The sequence below is a fragment of the Chaetodon trifascialis genome, chromosome 2 (genome assembly GCF_039877785.1).
Source record: "Chaetodon trifascialis isolate fChaTrf1 chromosome 2, fChaTrf1.hap1, whole genome shotgun sequence".
NCBI lineage: Eukaryota > Metazoa > Chordata > Actinopteri > Chaetodontiformes > Chaetodontidae > Chaetodon > Chaetodon trifascialis.
Genome location: NC_092057.1, coordinates 8,162,364 through 8,182,993, shown reverse-complemented (window position 1 = coordinate 8,182,993; position 20,630 = coordinate 8,162,364). Strand labels below are relative to the sequence as shown.

Here is a 20,630-nt window from a genome sequence, read left to right as displayed (position 1 = left end):
CAATCTGAGACAGTTTTGGGACGTCCTACATCGACTGTGCTTCAGTTTTATGTATCGTGCTGCTTACAGTTTGCTTTGTTTTCTTGGTTTTATGTTTCTGTGAGTCCATGGTGGGTTGAATATGTGAATTTTATCCATCATTTAGGAATAAAGTTAAGTTTCTGTAAATAAAACATGGTCTCTGGGACTCCACACGTACCCCTCCCATAACCTTGTGAACGCAGAGCAGGCCACATTTAACTCCTCATGTAACACAGAAAAGGCAGAAATGAAGTTTAAACATCGTGTTTAAAGCTCATGTAATATGTGATTGAAAGCTCTGGGACTGCTACTAAATGGACCTGATGGTGAGGCTGTTTCCAGGGTCAACATGGTCAACATTTACACCAATGTGGATGAAAAGTGACCAAAAATGTAAACATGAACATCTCTCAAAAAACTGGACAAACTCCACCTACAGGTGAAGATCAGATGATATGACTGAAAGCTCCAGGATGGTTATTCAATTACAATTAGTCATATGAACTCACACATCAATGGCGCAGCATCAGGGGCAGTTTTGGGGTTCAGTATCTTGCCCAAGGATGCTTTGGCAAGATACTGCCAAGGTTCGAACCACCGACCTCCTGATTGGTGGACAACCACTCTACCTCCTGAGCCACAGCCGCCTTCAGCATTCACTCAATGGACCTAATGATGACCTCACTTCTGAGATTCAGGTCTGTGATGCTAACGTAAAGAATTCCTCAAGAACATGTTAATTTTTCTTATTCTCTACTTTTTATTGTTTCTCTGTCTTCTTATTAAGTAACAATAGAAATCGAAGTAGCTCGTTTTGAGGCAACACTGGCAAAACCTTAAAGTTTCTTAAGGCAGTGCAGTGAGATACATAAAGACATGTTCTATAAAAGTATGTCCTCCCACTGAAGACATGACGGCCATGTTGACTGCTTCTGAAACACAGACGTACTGGCTCGTTGGTCTAGGGGTATGATTCTCGCTTCGGGTGCGAGAGGTCCCGGGTTCAAATCCCGGACGAGCCCAGAAAGAGGAAGGCTTAAAGGTCTCCACGCAGGCTTTCAAAGCTGGATTGGTAGAAACTCTGTTGATGTCAGCTGTTCTTCAGGGAACTCCAGAAGCTTCTTCTTGCAGCACCGTCCCCTGGCTGAACCCAAACTGAGCTAACGAAGCAGAGCAGTGAAGTCGTGTCGAGACAGAGAAACAATGAGCTGAAAGTCTCTATAAAGCTCTGTGAAGACAAGACGAGCTGCAGATTCAGCTGATGACTCTCTGGAGGCGCTAATGATAAAATATCCATTAATATTAATGTGACTTGATTGCATTGAGTTGATTGCATTGAATTCCTATATCAGTGTGGCTTGGTGCTGAACCTCAGATTAAACCTGGTACGTCATGTCAGACCTGGCTCACGCGGCACTAATGGGATTAAACTAGCATCTTTTCATCAGCAGCATTGACACTGTTGGCATTTAGTGGGTTTCCACAGTTCCTCTGCATACAGACCTCCTCCAGCCTGACTGACTGCCTCTATTCAACCCTCCTCTAATTAAACGTAACACTCCAGAGAAAAGGCAGCTCATGATCTGGTGAACAATGGCCGACAAACAGAGCAGGGAGCTCGTTCACGCCGCCAGCAGCCGCCGCCGCCTTCAGCGGCTCGCTGCCAGCTGCAGCGGCACTCGGCTTTTCAACCATCAGCTCTTCTTATGAAGTGCTGAAGGACTCACTCTGCCATCAGTCTGCATTGTTTCCCTCCCTCCTCTAAAGAAAACAGTCACTAAAGTCTCATTTGTTGCCACTTCTCCACGGCGGGCGTGGCGTTCGATGGAGCTCTTGTGTGTCGATAAATGGATTATGAGGGCTTAATTGAGTGTGCTAATTGATGGGACAGTGAATGGGCTGAATGGAGATGAGGGGCAGATGTGGTGTGAAACCCCTGGCTCTTTCTAAAGAATACAAATCAGCAGCACAGAGATCTATTCTCTGCTCTCTATAACACTCAATTATCCCTTTCACACGGCGAGCAGGGGGCCGAGCGGACAGATGGTTTCCACACTGGGAGCTGCATGGAGGCCATCACTGCCTCTCCGGGCACCTTTTCTTCAGGAGCGATGAGTTTTTTATTGGCTATTCATGATGCTCAGGGTCTCAGTGGGAACAATGGACGACCAGAGCGGCCATGAATCGGAAAGAGAGTGGAGGTTTGGTTTCGATCACGGCAAGGCGTCCGTTACGCTTCACACTGAAGAGAAAGGAGAATGAAAATCGTGGAGGGCGTGTTCACCTGGAGAGGAGGAGGAGGAGGAGGAGGAGGAGGAGGAGGAGGAGGAGGAGGAGGAGGTGGTGTTGGCAGACCGTCTGTCGATGGCCATTTCAGGGCAAGAACAATGATAGCCTTCATCCCCAAACTCCACTCAACGAAAAAATCCATCCTGAGCAGAGAAACAGGTTCACCTGACAGTTTGTCTCAGCCAAAGATGGCTTCCATCAGACATTAAAGGTGCAGCTTTGAGCAAAACTTCCCACAATCCCCTCCTGCAGACTGGACAGCTGACATTAAGAGCTCCTCTTAAAAATAACATCATTTTTTGTTGATGGAGTGTCAAGAAGAACAAGACCAACAACCCTTTGATCAAACAGAGAAAGCTCAGCCCTGATTGGTTGTTGGAACCATCTGCCTTCACATCTGGAGTTGATACACACTGTGCACAGACGTTAATGAGTGTTAATGACTCGTTATCAGACGAGTCCTTCGGCTCCAGAAGCTGTTTCATCCTCAGGTTCATCATGACTTTCTAAGATGAAGAAGTTTTTTTCACGTGGAGGTCCACAGCTAACACCGACAGGAAACTGTGCATCAAACTGGAATTTCACCTTCAGTTTATTTGCTTATGATATTTGACAAAAGTGTCGTTCACGGTTTCATTTTCAAGTTTAGGTTTGATTGTGGAGGAGTTATGTTTCAGATCATCAGTGATGGTTTTGATGAATGAACAAACAAGATGATAGAAAATATTTCAATGTGTGGAAGGTCTCAAAAAAGGGACACAATTTATCACTGCAAACGTTTTTTACTCAACAATACGACTTTAAAAGTGTGGCACAAAGAACGAGCGGGTTTGAAATAAGATGAGAATCTGAAGGAGTTTAATAATCAGATACCATCATTAAATTATACAAGAAGCTGCTTAAGAACACACACACACACACACACACACACACACACACACACACACACACACACACACACACACACACACACACACACACACACACACACACACACACACACACACACACACACACACACACACACACACACACACACCTCTCTTCAATGAAGAGGCTTTTCTAACTTTTATAACAGCAGCAACACAAAAGACAAGTTGGAGGTTGATGGACGGGCTGGGGGGGGTGTTTGGGGGCTGTATTAGCTCATGAATATAAGGCCCTCTATTATTGGCCCCCCATGTGTGGCCCCCACTTTGTCCTCTATTGTTGGACAGAGAGGATTGAGAGGCGAGCAGTGCTATGAAGGGATGAATGCCACCTGTCAGACAGCAGCTTAGTGTGCAGGGAAGCAGAATGCACTGTGTCCTCGTTACATCACTAATTGACTTTGAGAGACATTTGAGGCCTCAGGAAGATGAAGAGAAACCAAAGAAGAAGGGAGAAAACTTCTCTGCTCGCAGGTTAAAGAGACGGCAGAGCTTAAGAGACGTATTGGTGGTGAAATCAGTCAGTTCGGACATTTTCAGGTTAAAGCTATGAAAAGAGTTGAGGTGTTGGCTAAAGTAAACACACGGAAAGAACTTCTGATAAGCTTAAGGGAAATTGCTGAAAGCAGTGTCTGTTACAGTGAAGTGGAACCACTGACAGTAGTTAAAGTGTCTGTTACGGTGAAGTGTAATCACTGAAAGCAGTTAAAGTGTCTGTTACGGTGAAGTGGAACCACTGAAAGAAGTTAAAGTGTCTGTTACGGTGAAGTGGAACCACTGAAAGCAGTTGAAGTGTCTATTCCTGTTCAAATATCAGTGTAAGAGTTGAAAGCAGTTAAGAAGTCGGTGGATGTGAAAGCAATAAAAGCAACTGAAAATGTTATTCAAAGATCTGGAGATTAGGTTGGTCCAGTGTAAACAGTTGAAGTGGCCTTAGTTGACACAAGAGGCCATGTCATGCTAATTTTCACGAGCAGTTAGCGACTTCAAACCTTCTGCTGTAATTATTTTGTTGGCTTGAAATGAGGCGTAATGTTTCTCCTGACAGTCATTCAGAGTTACAGAATCAGTCCAACATCAGTCCCGAGCCACGCAAAAGGTTGCGTTAGCCGCGCAACATGCTAGCACCAATTTGAACAGGCTAACCAACAAAAAAGTAAAACACAAAACTTACAGTTTGAAGTTTGACGTCGGGTCACAGACCATTGGTGTCGAACCGTCAGCGAGTTTGTACCCTTATCATCGACGCAGCAGTCCGGTGGAGTGACGCTAAGAGTTTTCCCGTCGTGGGGACACTTCCATCAGAAATACAGTGAATCACAGTGTCTGTCCTCAGACGGTGGAGTCCATGGAGTGGCAGGTGGCGCTGTTTTAGAGTGACGCAGACAGGTAACGATGGGCAGGCGGGACGACAGACCGGGTGTGTTCTGCTGCGTCATACGACACAACATTCTGCCCATTAGTGGAACCTCGTTATTCTGTTTAACAGCATTTTTGTATCACAGACACTTTAAGAAAAGAAAACGACTATAAACTGATGTTTCCACATTTTTATTTTGAAAGATGTAAACATTTTTAATCACGAGTCGACGTGGAGTCGTTATTCATCACTCTGACACTTTATTTGACACTTGTAGTTACTTGTTCTTTTTTACCTAAAAACCCATACAGTGTATTTGTATGACAGGATGCAGTACTAATAATCCACCCAGTGTTATTTATTAGAATAATATGCTAACAGAGAACTCTCTGAGAAGACATTCTGTGAGAACTTCTTTAAGTACAGTTTGTTGATAATCCTGCACTTTTACTGAAGCAACACGTTGAATCTTGTATTTTATTGAGTTTGCATCCTGCTGGACTCCGACTGAAAGACACTGACGCCTGGACGGAGCAGCAGAAACCTGCTGATCTCGGCCTGTTCAACAATGTTTGTCACGTGTGTGAACATGTTTCTATTGTTGTCGTTTATGGTGCAAAAGCAGCTGTTTGTGCTCATAAACACAGTGACAACAGCAACAGAAATGCTTTAACTTCTGCTGTTCAAAGGCTCGTTTTCTATTTGTGTCCGTTTGCTTGTTTTACTGGGAAATGTGGCTTTGCTGTTTCTGTGCCCCACAGGCCACCGTACAGAAACAAACACAAAGAGTTCAGGCTCATTCCCATCAGTCACTGCAGGTAGCATGGGAGCTAACTCCCATCATGTACTGCTCAGACAAACTGCGTCATGAATGACGTGTGTGACACACGAACATTAAATCAATAAGTCAGAAAGAACAAAATAAAGATGTTTCAGAGGCAGTTTGTGGTTTATGGAAAGGAAAAACTGTTTGTCCTGCTGTGTGAAGAGAAAACAGAAACATCACACAGAGTGTGTGTGTGTGTGTGTGTGTGTGTGTGTGTGTGTGTGTGTGTGTGTGTGTGTGTGTGGAGCAGTTTGAACCTTCTGTCCTGTAGCTCCCGCTGCTGTCCTCTGAACCACACTGCACCACATGTCCCCGAGGACAGACAGACTGCGGGTACAAGCAGACGTCACAGAGTTCAGGAATCAGCCTTTAATAAACTGCTGTGCATTATGGGTAGGCACGGCACACTCAGCAATACAAACAAATAAAAGATCACAGTCAAACGTATTTCTGTGTCCTGTCGTGAGCGGACCCTGAGGTGAGATTCGACCAATCGAGAAGCAGGAAGAAAGTTTCACACTCAAAACAAAATTACGCTTTGGAACATTTCAGCGACGGGATGTCCGAGCATCCCTGAACGCACCGCAGATGTTTTCCAGTTGTAGAAAATGTACCTTTGAGACAATTAATTAAGTCCAGTCAAACAGACAACAGCTCCACCTGCAGGCTGAGGCGGGTCATTACAAGCTGCTCGCTCAGTGCCGGCCATCTTTAAAGTTCCATCCAGCGCGTCAGTTCTTCGTCTGGTGTTTTTGCGTCCCTGGCGCCTCAGGCAGACTTCTTCTTCTGCAGCTGTTTGGGCAGCTTCCTGCGGTCCTTCCCGGCGTTCCTCTTCCTCTTCTTGCTCAGGAAGTTCTCCAGTTTGCCGCTCTTCTTCAGCTCCTCATATTTCTCAGCCAGCTGCAGCTTCTTCTTCTCAGCTACAAAGAACAACAAAGATGAGACATTGCTGTTAAAAAGTGGCTTCTTACAGTTTGAAATTTTTTCAGCGCAATGACGTCATGACATCTTTATCTTTGCAGATCTAAGACCTGTGAAAACTGTTGATGTCTCAAAATGTCTCTGTCTGAGACTGAGAGATTGTTCTTACAGTTCTTGAGGAAGAACGGTCGCGTGCCCTGATTGGCTCGTTCTCTCTGCTGCCTCTTGAACTGCAGCTCTCTCTCTCTCTGCTGCTCTCGGCTCTTCGTCGCTCGCTCCTGGTTTTCCTGCACAAAGTCACAGTTCGCACATTTGAAAGAGCTTTTACTGTGAAAGGCCAACAGGAAGTGCTGGAACTCATAAAAGCAAAGCAGAAGTGAACACTGGGACCAGTGGGACCAGTATGATATGATGTTAGTGATGAGTTCAATGTCATCACGCTGCACTTTGTTCATCGGGTGTCAGCTGACGTCTGACTGGGGCATTTTTAAAACACTTTCTGTTCCAGCCAATCAGCAGCCACAGACATCACACATGATTTAAGAGTCGATCTTTGTGTGAGTTAAAACCAGCTGTAAACACACACGCGCGCGCACACATAGTGATATGAAAACAAAAAGAAATAATGATACGAGTGGACAGTCAAGCTTCTGGAGACAGAAGAGCCATTTGACACGTCTGGGTGACGCTGAGCTTCCATTGGCTGGTTTTTAAAGACTTTGGACATTTTGCTTGAACCTGACAGACCTGCAGGTGGAGGCAGAGGATAGTGACACTCACCATCCTCTTCAGGAGGAACTGCAGTTTGTCCTTCCTCTGGTTGTCCATCTTCGTCCTCTTCAGCTTCTTCTGGATTATCTGCAGACAAACAGCAAACGTTCATTTTCAGTCCAAACGTCTTCAGACGGACATCCGCCTGCAGGTCTGATCTGACGTCTCACCTCCTTCTCTCTGTGTTTGATGTCCTTGATGAATTTATACGTCTTGTCAAAGATGTCAGGCTTGTATTCTCCGGACAGGTCGTCAAATCGAGGGTCTCTCCAAGTCTGAGTGACACAAACACAATCGCTGTGAGCGTTTCCTTCGGCAGAGAGGATGGACAACCTGCAGCTGTCCTTCACTCACCGGCTTCCTGACGGAGACGACCTGACGGAGGAACGGAGCCGGCCTCTTGGCTGAAACCTCCATCGGCCTGAAAGCACAAACACACTGTTAAAAACCCCACAGCGAGGAAAAGTGAGGAGGTGGAGCTTCAGCCGACGACGCTCACCTGTTCTTGTTCAGCCGTCTCTTCTTGCTGCTCGCTCTGCTCCTGTTGCCGCCATAGGCGACCTCGTTGTAAACTTTGGTTCCCACTTTGCTCTGCAGCTTCATGATGTCCTCGAAGGACATGTTGGACAGTTCTGGCAGACGAGAACAGAGCAGAGCCCGGCGTCACTGAATGAAGGCCGAACAACTGATGCCGAGTCAGTGCTCGTGGACCACACAACATGTTACCATGTCCAGAATTGGACATTAATGGACATGTGTCTTCTGTTTTATTCATTTCACTCTGTATTTATCTTCATCTCAACTCCTCACTGTCCATTACTCTGCACTTCACTGCTGTTCGCATCTAATATGACCTTAAAAACTCCCTCACCTGTGATTGGCCTGAAGTCATGTGACCATCTATACAGCAGCGACCCATTGGCTGACATGTGTCTGTGTACGACAGGACATCTTTTGAATTGTTTTCACGTGTTTTTGCTTCACGTCTGATGAAACGTGTTGACTGACAGTTAAGTTGTCTTCATCCTTTTTTTGTCCTTGTACCTCTTAAGACGCTGATCAGAGACTGCTACTGCTTCTGATTGGACACTCGAAAAACATAATCATAAGTAAACTAACGTTCTAATTTAACACGTTTCTCCAATCACATCACACAAACACCAACGAGTCGACGGCGAACAATGGGGATGAAGATACATCTAAACGTGACAATAAAATGTAGCTGAGACATGTCTTTGTTGGGATGTCTCACTGTGACGGAGGACATTTCATGAACAGTGCAGCCGTCCTCGCTGACGTGTCCCATGAAAGAGCAACTTCAGTGCACGGCTGGACGTCCTCAGTGTCTCACCTGCTGAGCACCTGCACACTAACTCACCTTTTTTAATGTCGTCTCTTGTCTGGATCTCACTACTCCCACCCTCATCCTCTGGCTCTTCATCCTCCTCCTCCTCCTCCTCAGAGTCTTCGCTGTCTGCATCCCCCTCAGGCTCCTCCTCTTCATCTTCACTGCCATCAGACTCTTCCTTGCCCCCATCTGATTCCCCCTTGTCTTCCTCTTCTTCATCACCTCCAGCGGACCCTTCTTCGCCATCGTTGCTGAATCCTTCCTCTTCCTCTCCTCCATGGTTCCGCTCTCCCTCCTCAGCTCCTCTTCCTCTCTCGGTGAGCAGGGTGAAGTTCTTCTCCGTGTCAGAGTCTTCATCGCTGCTGCCGACTGTCACATTTTTCCTCTTTGAGGCTTCCGGCCGCCAACGCTGCTTCATCCGCTGCTTCATCTCAGTGTTTGTGGTTCTGGAAGATTCAGAAAGCTGCAGGAAGTAAAGGAGGAAGAGTGAGATGAAGAGGCCTCCACCCTCCTGAGGCACAGGGGTGGAACCAAGTACATTTACTCAAGTACTGTACATAATAACCAAATCAAGGTACTTGTACTTTGAGTACTTTCCATTTCGTGCAGCTTTATAATCTTACTCCACCACGTCTCAGAGGGAAATACTGTACTTTATAATGAACCACTACAGCTTTAGTTACTCTTCATCTCCTTCCTGTCCAGAGAAAAGCTTTTATCTCCAGATGTGTTGATGCTGAATGTTTGTGCTGAACTGAAGGATGAAGAGTTCCTTCATGTCTTCTTCAGCTCAATAAACTTTAAAAAGCCTCTTGGATCAGCTGAAAATGCATCGTCACAAAGCTGAAAACAGCCTGTTTTTCTGAGCTTGTCATGCTTTTTGGAGATACGTGGTTCTCACAGGACGGCCGCGCTGCAAACTTACGATGATCCTCTAGAATATGATGCATTGCTGTAGATTAAAGCACCAACAGGATATAAAGTAGTTCAATGAGCTCAAGCTGAAACATCTACAGCAGTAAAATGCAGCATAAACGAAAGTTAATTGATCAATCGATCGACCTGAAAACGTCTCATTCAGTTAATTAAAGTGTCGGTCAGTTTTCACTCTGCTGGATGTTTTAAAGCAGTTCATCGTTTGTCACATTGCTGCATGCAGACATACTGCTGAGGCTGTAAAGTTAGCTGAGTTAACCAGATCTTCACTGGCTGTCACAGACGCTGGTTTAGGTGAGGTCAGTACAGGCTGCTCATGGAGACACACGCAGTATAAATATTCCATATATATATACTGTATCCACTACAGACACGTCTGGAGTCCATCCAGAAGAGCTGACTGGTGTTTTCCTGGTAGCAGCTCCAGATCACTGATGGGTTCTTCACTGTGTTGCAGAGGGTTTAAACCTGACCTGACTTCATACTACTTTAACTTACTGTTTACTGCCTGTTATCATCTCCAACTACTGTAATACATTTATTTTAGTGCCTGTTAGCAAGCTCAGACATCATTATGTGCACTATATCAGCTCAACATAACCGTTCATTCATTCATTTTATCACCACTGTACATCGGCCTACTGCAGTACTACTTCAGTACTATACACATTTTGTGTATTTATGACTGTATGACTGAGATTGTCGTTTTTATTTGAGTGTAAATATTGTGTCAGTTTGTAAATGTGACATTAAAGAATTGAACTGTTTGAGTGGAAACAGGAAAGCAGCTGGTTTCTAGCTCTTTAAAGAGTAAAGAGCCTAAACCTGCTCTGTGTAACCGGACTTCCGGTTCCAGTTTCCTTCTCGTTCTTTCAAACAGTTCAAACTTCTCTCCAGCTGCAGCTGTTAGACGCTCAGCGTTTGGACTTCAGATATTTTTACTGATTCACAGCTAGTCTGACTCTCGGTTAAACACAGTTTGGTCCCTCTGATACGCACACGGCGAAAAGCAGTTTCAATCGGTGGCGCTCCGGAAGTGGCGTAATAAAAACGCGCTACGCGGACACAGCTGAACTGCAGCTATTCACACAAAAATATGTCGAACGATGGTGCACATACCACATATATGTGGTTTCTTAGCTTGTTTTCACAGACCCACTGTTAACTGTTAGCGAGCGGTGTCAGCTCACATAAGGAGAAATACCTTCTTAAATGTTGCGTTTCTGTCAGTCGTTTATATGCCGAATTCATAATTAGATCGTAGAAAAAGTAGACGGTTGATTTACGAGTTTTCTTAAAAACATGGATTCAGGAAAAAGCAAATAACATTTTAAAACGACAGGTTTTCATTTCAGTTTGACGTGACAGTCTGTTGTGGACATGTTAGCTAACGTTAGCTAACGTTAGCTAAGCTAACAAGTCCTCACAAAGCAGGGACGGGAGACTGAATCGCTTCATTTACTACACGACGGATAACATAAAATTAAGGTTTCTAAACCTGGTATGAAGTTCTTATTAAAGTCCCGTTTTGCTGAGCTCCATTATCCACGTGTGTCCACGCCGTCTGAAAGAGTCTCTCCAGTTATGTACTTCCGGTTTCAAAATAAACGTTTCACCAGGAAAACGCTTGTTCTCGCGGACAGACTGTGCTGCCCTCTGCTGGTCAGACACAGCCAGACGCCTTCCTCTGCCTCTTGTGAGGTCGACCCGCGTCCTGTCCAACTGGGACAAAGAGTTCTGACACTTCACGGCAAAGGTTACACTGGCCTGTGGATCACCAACTTTAAGGTTCTGCCAGCTGTGTGAGGAACATGTAACTTCCCTGCCATTTCTATGTGCTGGACTTGTTCAAGAAGAACCTGCTACGGGTGATTGAGCATACAGATGTCTTCAATTTCACACCTTTGCTGACCCCACCATGACCGCAATCCTCACACAACAGTCTGAAGACTCAGTGATTCTGTGAAAATGAACATAATAAATCAGAATGTGAAATATCTGCATCAAATTATAAGAGGCACAAGTAGAAATGGGGACTACATTGCTCTCTGAGATGTGTGAAATTACACAGTAAAGGTAGTACAACTGAGGTGGAAACAGCATATTCTCTTGTTCAGCAGTGGATTCATGGAGTGAAGAGAGTTAGGGGAAACATTATGGTGAGAACGCCACTGCTGGAGGCAATCTTTTCATCGAGCTGCAGGGGAGGAACTCTCCAGATTGCCTGCAGGGACCTTGAAGTGTGTTGACTCTCAAAACAAGGCAATGATGTCAGCCAGTGGAGAAATGAATGAAATGCGCTGTCTGTGCACCAGTGTTATTGTGGGAGGGTGAAGTTGCACCCTAACCCTGCTGCCCCACGCTGAGCTGGAGCTGCCTGCTTTTCAGTCAGCGCCCTTTGCTCTGCTGTGTGGAAGTAATGAGCTTGAGAATGCCATGCAGAGCACCAGGGGCATCCATAAAGGGTGGGCAGCTCCAGATGACTGGCCCATCTCCTGACAAATGTGGAGGCATCGGAGCTTCTGTGATTGGTTGAGCCAGAGGGCGCCTCCCATGGTGAGATACCTCCAAGAGCCGAGGTAACGAAAAGCCTTCCCGGTGTGAAATGTAATGAAACCATGTTTGTGGTGGCTCACCTTGACCACAGTCCTCACAAGTGTCAGACAGACAGAGGTGTTGAAATGATCCATGATCCACACCTTTCTATACAGCTTCATTCATGTTTTCATAAATATGGATCTTTAATAAAAGCCAGCATATTTGGTCTATGTTTTGCATTGCTGAGGTTTATTTAGCAGAGAATACAGAGGGTTTGACAGTAAGACATCACTGAAGTTTGCAAAGAGACAAACAGACACAAAACAGAGCTGATGTTAAAAATCGATGTCATTCGATGGTGGCTGTTATTCACTGTGATTACACTGCAGAATTTATTTTGCAGTAGTTGTAGCTGCAGGAGGAGTTGTAGCAGCCGCTGCAGTGGTAGTTTGTTATCACCCTAAGAGACGAGCAAGGAGCTGCTGCAACAACTGCTGCTGTTGTGCAGACAGTGTTGCTGTGGATGTGGTGGTAGCCTTCGATAAAACAAGAAACATTCATCATCACATATAAAGCAGAAGAGTTCCTCTTCATGAGAAACTGATATTCAGGTGTGTTAAATGTTCAGTTCTAGAGGATAAAGAAAGCACTCACCTCATTGGAGTCTGAGTCAGATCGAGCAAATCGTTGGTGTTCCATCTCTCCCTCCGCCTCCATCTCGGTCTCCTGCAGAAGATCCACAAGTCACATGTTTGATACTGACTACATCACTCTGTCAGAATAACAGTGATGGTATCAACATGTAAGAACACTTACAGGACGAGCCAGAGTGAGGCTCAGGAGGCATCCAAGCACAAGTGCTACCTTCAGCATGGTTCCAGTGATCACACCTGAGGAAGAGAACATGATGAAGACTGGCTCACACCAACAGCTCCTCCAGAATATCAGTAAAACCACCATCCACCAACCTCACACTGAGACACAGACAGAAGATTCACATCATTACCTTCAAGTGTTCAGAGCTTCAGCAGACTGTCTCTCTGGTGGAGGAGCTTGTTGTAGTGTTGCTCTGAATGTTGAGCTTTTCTTTTATACAGTTACAGGAGTGGATGTCATTTCATCAGAGCACAGCATCGTTGGCAAATTTCAATCTTTGGAAAATCTTCTTTCCTCCCCCACAGTTTGGGGTGAGGAAACAGGTAGGCCAGGTAAGTACCAGACACACCTGGACGCTGTGATAAGTGCAATATATTTAATAACTGATATTAGAAATAGTGCATTGCAGTCGATGGGATTTGTCTCCATTTCTAATCATCTGGAGTCTGACTTGTTATTTTTTCATCTTAACAGAGCGTAAAGCTGCAGGAACTCCCCAAATTATATGGGTGCTTATAGAAACTGAGAAATAATTAGTGATAATCACTCAAAAAATTGCCATCGTGCAGAAATCCAGTTTAAAGTGATCAGAGTCATTTCACAGTTTTTCTGCACAAATACAGCAGAGAAACGTAATGAATGAAACTGTTACAGTCTGCATAGAAACACATTTGATCCTCACTCTGTTTTGCACCTACTTCATTGAAAATATCAGTGATTCAGTTTGAAAAATGTTGTTAACTCAAATCCTTATTTGGTCTTTTCACTTTGTCTGTCAGCTGTTCACTGAATCTTACGTCCACATTTTATTGTCAGATGTGCTCAGATACATGCTGCTGATTTACAGTTTGACTTTGAAATCTCAAAGAAAATGATCCACCGATTGTCGTTTCACTTTTGCATTTTGAAAGTTTTCATGATTAACATTCATGTCAGTGTTAAAATGCTCACCAGTTTATGTTGTGCTGAATCTGCTGTGTTCCACGTCATCACCGTGTGGACGATCAGCTCATCAGCTGATCTGTGACTCATCTTTGTTGCATTCAGCTCTGAAGAAACAGTGACCTTTTGTTTTTCTTCCAGCTCACCGTCTCACATTTTGGGATTTGTTGGCGCATGGTTCCAGTGATCACACCTGAGGAAGAGAACATGATGAAGACTCACTCACACCAACAGCTCCTCCAGAATATCAGTAAAACCACCATCCACCAACCTCACACTGAGACACAGACAAAAGATTCACATCATTACCTTCAAGTGTTCAGAGCTTCAGCAGACTGTCTCTCTGGTGGAGGAGCTTGTTGTAGTGTCGCTCTGAACGTTGAGCTTTTCTTATATACAGTTACAGGAGTGGAGGTCATTTCATCAGAGCACGGCATCGTTGGCAAATTTCAGTCATTGGAAAATCCCCTTTTCTCCCCCACAGTTTGAGGTGAGGAAACAGGTGGACCAGGTAATTATCAGACACACCTGGGCGATGTGATAAACGCAGTATATATATTACAGTTAATTGGGTTTGCCTCAAATTCTAATCATCTGCAGCTCCAAATTCTGGTTTATGATTTTCAGTATAAAGATGCCAGGGACCCAAAATGAAGAAGGAAAATGATAAAGGTGCTTTTAAAATTTTACAAATAATTAGTGGTCATGAGCCAGAATATTACTGTAGTGCAGTCATTCAGTTTAAGCTCATTAAAACATTGTTTCACTGCTTTTACATGCAAATACAGCAGATCAATGTCCTGAATAATGTCATTCTATCATTTGGGGTCTGGGACACTCATTACTGTTGCTTTCCAGCAGGTTTGGGACCAGCTGTCATTCAAATCTACATGTGTGAAAGGTTTTCATATTGTCCTCCAGCAAGTTAAACCCCTTTCAGTGCTGAATATGTTGATAGAAAAGCTGTCATGACATTGTGTTAATGTGGTTTCTGTCTGAGGTCGCAGCCACATCCTTAATACATTTGAAATGGTAAACACGTCTAGACACTGTGAGCTGTGGCGGACAGCTGAGTGTGGTAATCGTATGCACATATGCATTCTGTTGAAATGATTCCTCTGTTGTGCAATGCAAGCTATGTCCTGCTAACCATGAAAACGACACTGCTGAGGTGTGAAAACTGAGATGCTTTCAGTTATGCAATGAAAATCTGCACAAACGAGGACCAGCAGCAGCTTCAGAGCTGAAAGACATGGACGCTTCCTCGAGCAGAAACACAAAGAGTAGAAGCTAAACTGCAGGCTGCACTGCTGAACTATGACCGGTGTCCAGAGGTGAAGTTCTTACCTTCAGAGTCAAGAGATGTGCACAACAAAGACCAAATACACAGTCCTCTGGTAACCTTCACCTCAAGAGAACAGGTAACGCTTTACCTGAAAGGGTGCGCACGAGACTGAAACCATCAGAGCAATGACACGACACCTTCACGGATGTTTCTGACTGTTGTCATTAAATCCACATTAAATATATACATTAAATATACTGTTCGAGGTGTCTTTGTTATCACAACTTGATACTAAGCAAGACTTGCTTATATCAGTCACCAACATGCCAGAGCAGGTCTTAGTCTGACTCTCGAAGAAACCCTTCAGCTTTATGTCTTAACATCACATTGACCTCACAAGTCCTGAGCACTTCGCCTGAAACGCTGATCCGAGGCAGAGCCAAAGCAAACGGAAAGCTGCTCTTCAACCACATTGACAACATGCGTGGTTTTTCTTTTTGGTCTCTTTTGAAATAAACTATTTCTGCTGGACTGGATCGTCTGGACCTTTGTCGGTGTGACGAACTGCATTTCCTGTTTTACTTTGTAGTCGCCTCCTTATGCGTGTCTGTATATGGCTCCTTGTCTTTCAGCAGACCACAGTGCCAGCCTACGTTATCCCTATTGGCCCCATCTGAAGCCCTGGCTGACTCCCCTGACATTCAAAGACACTGTGAGCTGCTGTGCTTTGGGTCACATTTGGGTTTCAGTCCATCATTCGGGGTCACCACTTGCACAACGTCATTGTTGTATTCCAGCAGGTTTGTGTTGTCTCTGCTGCCGGCTGTCAGTCATCACTGAAATTCAACGTTTCACATGCTGTCTTTGCTTTTCCCATAAATAAACTAAATAAAATCACAGAATGTCAAGTGAGGACATGTTCTTACACCTTCTTATAGGAGGGCCTGAGGGTCAAATAAAAGAAAACAATGCAACTGTGTACCATCTTAATTTAAGTTGGTCTCTTTTACTGAGTTAAGATGACCTTAATTGCTTTTGTGACTCAAAGTGTAACATTTCATTCAAACTGGACAGAAACAGCATAAAAGTCAGTGAAACTGTCATGGTTTGTCTTTCCTCTGTTGACCAGGTTTGGTCAAAAATAAACTTTTCTTCACAGAGTTAAACATGGACATGTTCCAGCTCTGTCTTCCTCTCGGTCTGTGCAATCATTTCTGTGATCCACACATTTCCACCCAGCATCATTAGTGACTCTCGAACATGTGGATTTTAAGAAGAACAAACAGATTTGGTCCAAGCTTTCCATTTATTTTCATAGAGAACACACCGCTTTTGATTCACATGTTTCACTGAACTGGAACGATGAGCGGGAAAAACACTGTTTGAATTTGTGGAAAGAAGGAGACACTTCTCAAACGGACAGAAAAAGCAAATGTAACAAAAGTTAATTCATGTCATTAAATACTGTTTTTTAATTCACCTTCTGACCCTGGTTTAAAGTTTTATTTTGTAGTGGTAGTAGCTGCAGCAGGGGTCGTGACAGCTGTGGTAGTGGTCGTAGCAGCTGTAGTCGTAGTAGCTGCGGTAGTGGTGGTGGGAGCTGTAGTTGTAGTAGCTGCTTCAATAACAGCCAATAGCTGTCTAATAATATCCTGAAGCTCTGCAATCTGCGCTGTCGTCTGGGTTCAATAAAATGAGAAACATCCATGGTCACATATAAAGCAGAAGAGTTCCTCTTCATGAGGAATTTCACAGAAACTGACATCCAGGTGTGTTAAATGTTCACTTCTAGAGGATAAAGAAATCACTCACCTCATTGGAGTCTGAGTTAGAGTCAGAGTCAGAGGTAGATCGAGCAAATCGTTGGTCCTCCATCTGCAGAAGATCCACAAGTCACATGTTTGATACCCACTACATCACTCTGTCACAATAACAGTAATGGTATCAACATATAAGAACACTGGTGCTGATGCTGAGTTTGAGAATGTGACACTTACAGGTTGAGCCAGCGTGAGGCTCAGGAGGCATCCAAGCACAAGCGCTACCTTCAGCATGGTTCCAGTGATCACACCTGAGGAAGAGAACATGATGAAGACTGGCTCACACCAACAGCTCCTCCAGAATATCAGTAAAACCACCACCCACCAACCTCACACTGAGACACAGAGACAGAAGATTCACATCATTACCTTCAAGTGTTCAGAGCTTCAGCAGTTGCTCTGAACGTTGAGCTTTTCTTATATACAGTCACAGGAGCGGAGGTCATTTCATCAGAGAACAGCACCGTTAGCACATTTCAGTCATTGGGAAATCCTCTTTCCTCCCCCACACAGGTGAGGAAACAGGTAGGCCAGGTAATTATCAGACACACCTGGGGAGTATTGTAGAACAGGTATAATTTATTTAACAATTCCTACCACAAACAATGTGTTACACTCAATCAGATTTGTCTCACATGGTAATCGTCTGGAGTCCCAGCTCATATCTGCTCGTGTGAGTTTTCTTCGTTTGGCAGCTTTGAACATCCCTTTTGAGGGGATGAAATGTCAGCCCTGTCTTTTTGCTTTTGGTGTGTGAGTCTGTTTGAATGCTCGCAATGAGCAGACGGCTTAGGTGCTGTGCTGTAAAAGTGCTGTGAGGGGACTAGAAAAGCGCTGTCAAATACCATTTACAATGAGATGAAGGAAGGTTCTTCCTGTGCTGGTTTAGATGAAATTATGAGAGGAAGATGTGAACGGAACATCAGATCATATGTTGGATGTGACTCTTATGTTATCAAGCGATTTTTCAGTTGAACTGAAGGTTTTGCTGCTGTTGAGTCAGCAGATAAAACAACTAGCTGCTCATTCAGATGTCGTTCTGCTCGAGAAGGCAAAAGTTTGGAGGCAAACAACTTTCTTGTTAGCGGTTGATCCACGACCTCGGTACCAAAGTGCTCCTGCATGACTGTCGTTTGGTTTTTCAAGGGTTCATAGTTTTTATTGTCCTGTGGTTTAACGAGCAGCAAACATTCAGCGCCACAGTGCTGAATGTTGACATTTACGATACAGTTGTTTGCTACGTTAACCGCTCGCTAATGTCCAATGAAACGCCCCTAAAGACGAGGATCGTCTCTAAACAAGACGGAGTACGTTATTTATGCTCAGATGTCTTATGTGAAACCATTAATATTGATTCAACAAGTGTTTGTTGTGTTGCTTGCAGATCTTACTTTAAATCCATCCATCCATCCATTTTCTATGCCGCTTATCCCTTTCGGGGTCGTGGGGGGGCCGGAGTCTATCTCGGCTGTCAATGGGCGGGAGGCGGGGTACACCCTGGACCGGTCGCCAGCCGATCGCAGGGCTACTTTAAATCCATCACCATAAATTTAAAACAATAGCTAATGTTAAACTTAAAATTTCCACCGTTATCCGACTTGGCTCCTCCCGACAGTATTTTTCAGTCAATTTCTTGCATTTTTCACCCTTATCTGAGCAACTGTAAATGATGCCAAACATCAGCATGTTGAGTGCATTAAAGTGCTCACTATGCAGAAAATTACCTCCTGCCCTCCATCTGCAGTTTGCGCCACAAGAAAACAGTGACATGACATCATGTGCAAACGACCTGTTACGTTCAAGTCGTCAGAGATTCAGCAGACGTTCAGCAGAGGTTGTTGTAGTGTCACTCTGAATGTTGAGCTTTTCTTAGATGAAGTCACAGTGGAGGTCATGTCAGCGTAGTTGACAAATTGCAATCATTAGCAAATCTTCCTTCCATTTCCGCATTTCAAGGTCTACCTCATTATCCGAGACCACGCCTGGGCCGTATGATATGTAGCATCCATTGATTACCTCATGTCAGAGTTAACATGCTATGGTCCATTGGATTTGTGTAAAATTCAAGTCTAAATATCAGTTTCAGGATAGTCAGAAAATATTTTATGTTCTGGAGGTCCAGTCTCTTTATTCTCCACCCATCTGTATTGGTAAATCAGAAAATAGATGCCACACACGGGAATACCTGGTTTAATGATTGCAAATAGTGACTTAGTGGTATAGGCCAACACCCAGTGAAGTGTGCATTTCTTTATGGATACTCTTGTTTTAGGAAATTACTCTCTGCTATTATATGTACTACCCAGACAATATGTACAGCACACCCATCTGAAATGGTGTAAAGAGGTTTTCTATTTCCAGTTTTTATTTATTGCTAATCGTTGCCACCAATCGTCAGTGTTGCCATCATGTATATTTGCTAAGAACGGGGATCAAAGTCACGACATTACTAAACAATATGTGAAGTAATTGCTGTTTTGCATTTAATTAAGTGCGATTAAGATATGCCGTTTTGAGAAATGTGTGGTGTGTCTCAATGTTGGACATCTTATATAAGCATCAGTGTGCGATGGGCCGTGCACACTTGAACAGCACAGGTGAGTCTGACAGTGGATGCTGAACAGAAAGGACTTGCTCAAATGTCTCTGTGAGGTTCGTTTTCAGAGTTCAGTCTAACATTTACAACATTTTCTTGCAGGTTCTTGAGAAACAATGCAGCTCTTGTGTATTGTAGCTTTACTTCTGTCAGCAGTTGCTGCTCAGGTAAGCGTTTCTTTTGATGATTAGAATATGTTTTTTGGGTGATCTTAAATTACATAGGAAAACTCTTCTTCTTTGAACTGTTTGTTTCTAATTTTGCTGTTCTCACTCAATTGATTATTACCATCTTTAGCGTGGCGACAACGAGCAGTCTCTGACACAAGGTGGAAACGCAGGAAAGGTATGAACTGTCGCAAGTCACGTAGTCACAAGTTAAATGTGCAACGTGTAATATCAGTGCATCAAAATGTCTAAAAAGGACTGGACTTATGTTACAGTGTGTTTTTTGTAGCACTTAGATTATCCCAAATGTTTCCAACAATGTTCAGAGCCAGACAAATCTGTGATTTCATTTCATTTGGTCGCCTGTCAGGAAACATCAAATCATATTTCGGAGAGTGAAATCGGCCAATGGGACCGAATGTAAACTGAACTGAATTTAATCCAGTTCCTCGTCCATAAACATGATTTCTGTTCTGTGTTTCATTGCAATGACTTGGTCGTTAGAGATAATCAGTGAATCTCTTCTCTTGTTTGGTGTAGAGATTTTTCGGGCGCTGGCCTAGTAGATGGTCTTCATTTTTACGTCCATTGTTACCCATTCAACAGAAGGAGCGTGGCTGCAGACAGGTATCTACCGCCACTAGTTTCCATTGTTATTCTCATTACAGGAATCAATAAACATGTGAGGAAACACTTTCATTCACTTGTTTGTTTACATGCCACAGAATCAGCTGATAATAAGAATCGTGTTATCGTCAATCGTGTATTTTTAACTTTGGAAGGCACTTCCGGTTTATTTCTGTTCAGAAAAATGCTTGCAAATCTGTAAACTTTGCTTTCATGCTCATTTGCTTCCTTTACTTACGTATTTGGTGGCTTCTGTGTCATGTTGCTCCATAATGAAGATGATGTGACGACCCACAGATATTACATGTTAGCTTAGCGACTACAGCTTTAAGCTAGCTGCGTCTACCTGTTCAGAACAACTTTATAAGCGCTAGCAAG

General features: G+C 43.9%; 1 protein-coding gene, 2 long non-coding RNA genes and 1 other non-coding gene across 4 annotated transcripts; 1 reads left to right on the top strand and 3 right to left on the bottom strand.

The window, feature by feature from the left end:
• The first annotated feature begins 971 nt into the window (after window positions 1-971).
• On the top strand, window positions 972-1,043 carry trnap-cgg (transfer RNA proline (anticodon CGG)). Its single transcript has one exon. It is a non-coding gene; the product is annotated as a tRNA-Pro (tRNA).
• Window positions 1,044-4,773: 3,730 nt separating this feature from the next.
• On the bottom strand, window positions 4,774-11,008 carry rrp36 (ribosomal RNA processing 36). The gene is made up of 8 exons (XM_070979993.1): window positions 10,900-11,008; window positions 8,496-8,928; window positions 7,617-7,749; window positions 7,472-7,538; window positions 7,288-7,392; window positions 7,127-7,204; window positions 6,516-6,633; window positions 4,774-6,345 (listed from the first exon to the last, which is right to left on the bottom strand). The coding sequence occupies exons 2-8, from the start codon at window positions 8,893-8,895 to the stop codon at window positions 6,194-6,196; spliced, it is 1,053 nt and encodes a 350-aa protein (XP_070836094.1). The 5' UTR covers window positions 8,896-8,928; window positions 10,900-11,008; the 3' UTR covers window positions 4,774-6,193.
• Window positions 11,009-12,597: 1,589 nt separating this feature from the next.
• On the bottom strand, window positions 12,598-13,002 carry LOC139337420 (uncharacterized). The gene is made up of 3 exons (XR_011602533.1): window positions 12,946-13,002; window positions 12,756-12,829; window positions 12,598-12,638 (listed from the first exon to the last, which is right to left on the bottom strand). It is a non-coding gene; the product is annotated as an uncharacterized lncRNA (long non-coding RNA).
• A 3,889-nt stretch (window positions 13,003-16,891) lies between these two features.
• Window positions 16,892-17,256, bottom strand: LOC139337425 (uncharacterized). Its single transcript, XR_011602534.1, has 3 exons — window positions 17,232-17,256; window positions 17,040-17,113; window positions 16,892-16,917 (listed from the first exon to the last, which is right to left on the bottom strand). It is a non-coding gene; the product is annotated as an uncharacterized lncRNA (long non-coding RNA).
• Window positions 17,257-20,630: the final 3,374 nt, after the last annotated feature.